The sequence below is a fragment of the Esox lucius genome, chromosome 12 (genome assembly GCF_011004845.1).
Source record: "Esox lucius isolate fEsoLuc1 chromosome 12, fEsoLuc1.pri, whole genome shotgun sequence".
Taxonomy (NCBI): domain Eukaryota; kingdom Metazoa; phylum Chordata; class Actinopteri; order Esociformes; family Esocidae; genus Esox; species Esox lucius.
The window spans coordinates 18,402,125-18,409,768 of record NC_047580.1 but is presented as its reverse complement, the minus strand read 5'-3'; the positions used below and the strand labels follow the sequence as shown (position 1 = coordinate 18,409,768).

At 42.1% G+C, this 7,644-nt stretch overlaps 1 protein-coding gene across 2 annotated transcripts in view; it reads left to right on the top strand.

Annotated features, from left to right (window-relative positions):
* The first annotated feature begins 572 nt into the window (after positions 1–572).
* The window catches only part of LOC105022995 (myosin-7), an 18,220-nt gene continuing 11,148 nt past the window's right edge, over positions 573–7,644 (top strand). Inside the window, exons 1-20 of one of the 2 annotated variants that reach the window (XM_020051883.2) lie at positions 573–841; positions 970–1,073; positions 1,544–1,687; positions 1,827–1,983; positions 2,163–2,190; positions 2,564–2,657; positions 3,183–3,275; positions 3,380–3,443; positions 3,558–3,656; positions 3,806–3,909; positions 4,073–4,211; positions 4,479–4,597; positions 4,707–4,856; positions 5,205–5,375; positions 5,469–5,648; positions 5,753–5,885; positions 5,962–6,038; positions 6,604–6,691; positions 6,809–6,926; positions 7,061–7,184. In XM_020051883.2, the coding sequence (XP_019907442.2) occupies positions 742–841; positions 970–1,073; positions 1,544–1,687; positions 1,827–1,983; positions 2,163–2,190; positions 2,564–2,657; positions 3,183–3,275; positions 3,380–3,443; positions 3,558–3,656; positions 3,806–3,909; positions 4,073–4,211; positions 4,479–4,597; positions 4,707–4,856; positions 5,205–5,375; positions 5,469–5,648; positions 5,753–5,885; positions 5,962–6,038; positions 6,604–6,691; positions 6,809–6,926; positions 7,061–7,184 (2,286 nt within the window). In that variant the 5' untranslated portion in view covers positions 573–741. Of the gene's footprint in view, positions 842–969; positions 1,074–1,543; positions 1,688–1,826; positions 1,984–2,162; positions 2,191–2,563; positions 2,658–3,182; positions 3,276–3,379; positions 3,444–3,557; positions 3,657–3,805; positions 3,910–4,072; positions 4,212–4,478; positions 4,598–4,706; positions 4,857–5,204; positions 5,376–5,468; positions 5,649–5,752; positions 5,886–5,961; positions 6,039–6,603; positions 6,692–6,808; positions 6,927–7,060; positions 7,185–7,644 lie in introns of those variants that run through there. The other variant, XM_020051882.2, reaches the window with a different exon arrangement.

The following is a 7,644-nucleotide window of genomic DNA, read 5'->3' as shown; positions in this document are numbered from 1 at the left end:
AGTTGAGAAAGTCAGCACAGTCTACACCAGTTTCTGCAGCTGGAGAACAATGAACTCTCTGAACTGCAGTTCAAAATTCAAGTTTGTTATACACGCTATCCGATCAAAATGGAAAATTCTGAAAGTCTAGAATAAATATGAATATCAGAACAGTAAAACATTGATGAAATCAATATGTAAAACAATGTAGTTTCAAAAATAACTGACGTGCTGAAGGTTTGAGAAGAGATAAAAATGCAGTTCGCCTTTTGCGATAGTCGGTGCACACGGTCCGAGCCAATGGGAAGCAGAAATAGGGGGGGACACATGGGGATGTCTGACATAGCTGCCCTGACCTTGAGGAGGACAATAAAAGGGACTCTTCAGCGCCCCAGACACACTTTTACAGTGCGCTCAGAGGTTAGTACAGCAGATGCATGTGCGTTCCGGACACAATACTTGCGTTAACTAAGCGATTATGGCAAAGCACCAAAACTTTTTACATTGCTTGCGTTGAGTTACTTGTGCATTAACCCAATAAACTAACCATGTTTACAGTTTCGAAAATGCATTTGTTAGTGATTGCTAATAAAATAGATCTTACTTACATTTGAGAAAACAACATATAAGGCCTATGTGGAATGACATTTTACAGGTCAGGTGAATCTCTGGTAGTTTTAAGAATGTTTTCGATGTGTTTTAGTTGGTGCGCATATACAGTTTAGGTGCGCTGGTCCTGGATTTTCCTCCGGAATTGTCACTATGTCCCGCTTTATTGAAATGAAAGAGTATGGGGAAGCAGCCTTGTTCCTCCGTCTTACCAACTTGGAAGCATTGGCCGCACGGACCCTGGCTTTTGATGGTAGGCTTCTGTCCGTTCAACCATTTCATTTACCAGCCACTATATTTTAAACTTGACCACGAGAATGTCACTACGTTTTTGTTTTACACGTTTTATGTCCCATAACGTTATTTTACATTTGCATATAGGTACAAAACGAGTGTGGATCCCAGATGAGACGGAGGCTTACGTCGAGGCAGAGATTAAAAAACTGGATGGTGACAAAGCTACAGTGGAGACTAAAGATGGAAGGGTTGGTAGCTTGTTTATTGCCGTTGAATACAGCATTATAATTTGAGCGCTTGTTTTGTTGTGGCTCTAGAAAGAAATATATCATAAAACTACCTCTTCAACACATAAAACAACCCTTATATGTGTGTCATATGCCACAACCCCTCTGGACTTATTGGTTAAATACTTATCTTTCTTCTGAAGTGCATGGATGTCACCCTGGACAATAGGCCTAGTTGAGATATTACAGATTTATTTTTGTATTTGTAGATTTGCAGATCTAATATCTATCTAATTTATGTGAGATTTTTAAACCAAAATCTTTAAATGCTGTGCATTAACTAATTGATGGACACGTTCTGCATGTTACCTTGTTCATAATGTTTTGTAGATGCCTTCACAGAATACGTCTTCCCAAAGTAAGGACATTTAATCACCTGTATGAACTGAAGACAGGCTTACATTCTTGTTATCGTCCCGTCTCTCCCGCAGACTTTGGTCGTTAAGGAGGATGACATTCAACAGATGAACCCTCCAAAGTTTGACATGATTGAGGACATGGCCATGCTGACTCACCTCAATGAAGCCTCTGTGCTTTTCAATCTTACCAGGCGCTACAGTATGTGGATGATCTATGTGAGTGATTATTGTGCCCCATCACACGGTGAAGACTAGCTAGGGGAGTACAAACCGAGGCTCTTATGAGCCAGGGAGACTCTCAATTGAATCAAACCCCTCTCTTTCTCCCCCCCCCCCCCTCTTGCTCTGTCTGTAGACCTACTCCGGGTTGTTCTGTGTGACAATCAATCCATATAAGTATCTTCCTGTCTATTCATCCAAAGTGATTGCTGCCTACAAAGGCAAGAGGCTGAGTGAGACTCCACCCCATATCTACGCCATAGCTGACAACGCCTATAATGACATGCTCCGCGGTAAGTCTCCACCAATCGCCTTTGGTCTGGAGACACTCTAAACATAGAAGCTGTGTCATGTTGGAATTAAGAATCCATGTTCTACTTTTAGATGAAATATGTTCACGTGGCTTACACAATTCCTATAAATACTTGCAGATATTTTTTGTATAACTCTGGGCAATATGTTCTCTTAATAGATCGAGAGAATCAATCCATACTTATCACGTAAGTCGAAGCCCTCTTCTATTTTAACGTGGCCACTAGATTGACACACTGTGTTTGTTGTCAGATCACTGGAATGTTTTGTTTGACATTGTTTCCTACAGAATCTAATGAATTCTGTTTTCATTATTACAATCCACACCAAAAACCACAAAATGCACACTTCCTCCAAAAGCATTGTGTCAAGGTTGACTCTTAAATTGTTTTCATCTTATGATTTAGGTATGAAATTCCCTTGCAAATACATCCTGTATTACAGTTTTTACTCTGCTGTTGGAAACGGTTCAGTTTTTTCGCTCATCAGAGTGTGGTACATCAGTTTTTTGTTATAATTATGTTGATTTTTTTCATATACATTTTTGTCTACCACTCCCAGCGGAGAATCCGGTGCTGGCAAAACAGTCAACACGAAACGTGTAATTCAGTATTTTGCCATTGTAGCAGCCCTGGGTGATACTGCAAAGAAAGGAGTAAGGCGGAGAGTTTTGAACTTTACCCCACCCTTTTTCCAACCCAACCCCTTTTTCATCATTCATCATTTTTTTGCCTTATGTTTCTTTTTTTTTTTTATCAGGCTTGTTTTAGGATTATTTAGTTGCTACTAGTTGTGTGTAGTTGACTATATGTAGTCAAGTGTCTCCCATGATTGCCCTTGATTTGCCAAACAAGGAGAGTTACCTTTGATGTTTGACTCCCTGATCCTGCAGCCTTCCTTATCCCAAAACATGCCTGCTTTTTATGATGCTTTTGTTCCCTTTTTGTTTTTATTTGAACATCTTGATACCCTATTTTGGTTTTGGGCTTTTTCCCAGATGTGTTTTTCCTCCTTCCGTCTTGGTGTTATGCACTGTTTATATGTGGAAGTCTATTTCTCCCCTCTAATTCATTCTCTCGTCACATGTCAATCAGTGAGCAAAATAACTTTGTGCTTTCCTAAAATCACGTTGCCAACCTTACAGTACTGGCATCAATTTACTCATCTTTGACTTCCCAAGGGTACATTAGAGGACCAGATCATTGCAGCCAACCCAGCCATGGAGGCTTTTGGTAATGCCAAAACATTGAGGAACGACAACTCCTCTCGATTTGTGAGTGCCTACATTATTGAGCGATTCATAGATTGATGCAGTGTCTCTTCTGACTAGAATGGATAATAAGTGTGTTTGTGTCGTTCACTTCTCTTCTGACTCAGGGCAAATTCATCAGGATCCACTTTGGTCCTGGAGGGAGAGTTGCCTCTGCAGATATAGATATATGTAAGCTGTATGAGATCACGCTTTGTAACATGGAGTTCTCCCTTTCACTTCGGTCACATCCAGCAGTTATCCATCATGCCAATAAGACCTCCTGTCCTCTGTCACCTTTTGTAGATCTTCTGGAGAAGTCCAGAGTAGCCTTTCAGCAGCCTGGAGAGAGAAGCTATCACATCTACTACCAGATATTATCACACAAGAAACCAGAGCTTCAGGGTATGGGATGATCACTTCCGTGTGTTTAACAATGGAGACGTTAAATCAGTAATAGCTATCCCAATACCCTTATCATTCAGGTTAACATTTTCTCATTTCTTCAAATGTCCTAAACCTTTGACAAGGATGTATTCTTGTTGATCTTCCAGACATGTTGTTGATTTCCACCAATCCCTTCGACTACCACTTTTGCTCCCAGGGTGTGACAACTGTGGAGAACGTGAATGATGGGGAGGAACTGTTGGCCACAGATGTAAGCTGTCTCTCTCTACTAATGCTTCTTACTACCCCTGTGTTCTTTGTCCAGTTCAATCTCTGCGGTCTCTATCTGCAATTATTCTTCTGTTGTTTTTATTGGCTGTGTTCTTTCCTATCTCTCTGGTCTTTCATGTCTCTCTCCCTAACACCTCCCTCAGCATGCTATGGACAGTCTAGGCTTCTCTCATGAGGAGAAGTATGGCTGCTATAAAATAGTGGGGGCCATCATGCACTTTGGCAACATGAAATTTAAGAAGGTTCAGAGAGAGGAGCAAGCAGAGGCCGACGGCACTGAAAGTGAGTCCCTAATTAAACTCACAAAATGTAAAAGCTGAAGATACACCCCAGGGGTTTTACAAGATTTTTGACAAGGTTTAGACTCAACACACAAATTATACTGAATATTTATATTGACCCCCATTTTATCTTACTGTAATCACATGGATGCAAATGGCAGACCTTTTTGTATTATTTTGGAACAGCTCCAAACCATTGTACACTACAGTAAATGTTAACTGGTACCCACATTCTGTACATGGTGCATGCATTTCTTTTGCCCTTGAGGTGCGGACAAAGCCTCTTATCTCATGGGGATCAGTTCAGCTGACCTCATCAAAGGACTGCTGCACCCACGGGTCAAAGTGGGGAACGAGTACATCACCAAGGGTCAGACTGTTGAGCAGGTGAGCGATCCTTCTCCTTAGGCCTACTCTAGAATGAGATTGCATTACTGCCTTAAATATAACATCGTTTTCAGGTACAAACTGTAACAGCTATGTTTCCTGTGTGTAGGTGAACTACTCAGTCGGAGCTCTAGCCAAGTCCACCTACGACCGCATGTTCAAGTGGATGGTTGGTCGGATCAACAGAAGCCTCTACATGGCCCTGCCTCGCCAGTTCTACATCGGCGTACTAGACATTGCAGGGTTTGAGATCTTCGAGGTGAGCAGGGCAAATGCAATGTGGTCATGAAAAAGACCCACTACTTAAAATGTTTAAATAACTCTTTGGTCCTGCTTATGACCGAATGGTCAGTTTATAATGTGTTCTACTCCAGAAACGGTCAGGTTCTAAACCTGCCCTTGTTCTTTCCATTCTAAACTTGCCCCTGTTCTTTCCATTCTAAACCTGCCCCTTGTTCTTTCCATTCTAAACCTGCCCCTGTTCTTTCCATTCTAAACCTGCCCCTGTTCTTTCCATTCTAAACCTGCCCCTGTTCTTTCCATTCTAAACCTGCCCCTGTTCTTTCCATTCTAAACCTGCCCCTGTTCTTTCCATTCTCCACATAAGTTCAACAACTTTGAGCAGCTGTGCATCAACTATACCAATGAGAAACTGCAACAGTATTTCAACCACCACATGTTCATCATGGAGCAGGAGGAGTATAAAAGGGAGGGTATTGAGTGGACATTCATTGACTTTGGCCTGGATTTACAAGTCTGTATCAACCTCATAGAAAAGGTATGTTCTCACAGCCATTTAAATAAAGAGCTAAAGCTTCAGTAACACTCAGTGGTTGTGTGTGATAAAAAGCTTTTTTTTTTTTTTTTGCAGTCTATGGGCATACTGTCCATCCTGGAGGAAGAATGCATGTTTCCAAAGGCCACTGATATCAGCTTTAAGACCAAGCTATATGACAACCATGTGGGCAAGTCCCCCAATTTCCTGAAACCACGGCCTGACAAGAAACGCAAATATGAGACCCACTTTGAGCTGGTGCACTATGCTGGAGTGGTATGTGTCAAATCATTGTGTGCGTGGAATGGGGGAGTTTCTATCCACAGTTTATTTGAAACATTTCTATTTCCACAAATCGATCTCACTCAATTCCTCCTCAGGTGCCATACAACATCAGTGGATGGCTTGACAAAAACAGAGACCCCTTAAATGAGACAGTTGTCAACTGCTTCCAGAAATCGTCAAATAAACTGTTAGCGAGCCTTTTTGAGAACTTCATCAGTAGCGACGCAGGTATTAACAACTTCTGAAGTGAAACTACAGTGAATGGGCCAATGAGATGCTCACGTTATACGGTCTGACTTTCCAGTTGCTGATCCCAAGACAGCGACCAAAGGGAAGAGGAGGAAAGGGGCGTCGTTCCAGACCGTGTCTCAGCTTCACAAGGTGCGTAAAAGTGCCAGTGTAGTATGCCCTGTTTACTCGGCTTTGCCAAATCTTTGCTGGGAAAACAGAAAAGCAATATAACCGTTTGTCGCCACTGAGATGCCATTACACTTCTACGACCAGTGTGAGGTAGAGACAGACATTACTATAGCGTGTCTTAGTGTCTGTGTTTGTTTTGTTTAGTAAAGATCAGCACAATAAAAGTACTTGCATGTTCTCTGTAGTTTTCCTGAGTCATGATGACCTGCTTGGAGTTGAGAGGGAAGTAGTTAAGACTTGCAGTGATGTTTAGGTAATTGAACTCATGAACATCACTTTAAGTCTGTGCTATCTCTGCTCTTGAATGCCTTACTTGAAGAACTAGGATAAGGTAAGACAACTGGAGGAAGGGTATCCCGACTTCCCAACAGTGTGTGGTTTTAGGTGTAGCGCAGGGTTGGATAGAAATATGAAATATTAGATTGGATACAAATATTTCGGGGGGGGGGGGGATTTATCCAGTCAGTTTTACTCACTTTTTGAATTGTAAATAATATATTCTTTCTGCTTATCTGACCCTTTGCAGGAAAATCTGAACAAGCTGATGGCCAATCTACGCAGTACCCAACCTCACTTTGTGCGTTGCATTATCCCCAATGAGACCAAGACGGCAGGTAACGGTTCCTGATGAGAACCATTTAAAGCTTTAATGCTAATGTCACTGTAGGATCCACAGTGGACGACGTGTTTCAGGGTTGTAACATTAACTCACTCTGTCCTCTTCGCCCCAGGGCTGATGGATCCATTTCAGGTCCTCCACCAGTTGCGGTGTAATGGAGTATTGGAGGGAATCCGTATCTGCAGGAAGGGCTACCCCAACCGGGTCGTTTATGCAGAGTTCAAACAACGGTGACACAGCGGCCCTTTCGCACACAGTTAGAACCTTACAAACACAGACCGAAACCGCGTCATGGTCAAAAGGACAATAATGTGGACTATGTCTGAATTCACGTGTTTCCTGCCGTGTTTTCTGTCCTTCACAGGTACCGCATCCTGAACACACAGGCCATCCCTGAGGATTCCTTTGTGGATAGCAGAAAGGCTGTGGAGAAGCTGCTAGGCTCCCTGGATATCGATCACACCCAGTACAAGTTCGGAATCACCAAGGTGGGTGTTGTATGTGTGAGATTATCGTATGAATGTATGCTTTGTTAAGGACAACGTTGCACTGTTTGGATACATTCTCAGGAAGTAATGTTCTGTCAAAGCCTGCGTCTGTAATTAGCCAATGGGCCTATATTACTCTGTTGAATTCTAGGTAGTTATGCCCCCTGTATTGCCATTTCCTAACTGAGATTGACTTTAACACCAAACGGGCACCAGTTGCTGCGATATTTTCAATAAACAATTGAATTCTCTCCCTCGACGGGTACATTATTAACCACTATATGTAACGGCTGTATTCTTACACGTCTACTACTAATGCACCTGATGAGTTCAGAGATGGTTATATATTTTGAGATATTCAGACATCCCTTGGGTCAGGGCCAGAACTTACAGTATGGACACCTGGTTGGACGGAATCATATAGTATGTTGATATTTACTGGGCCAGATTAGAATTTTCA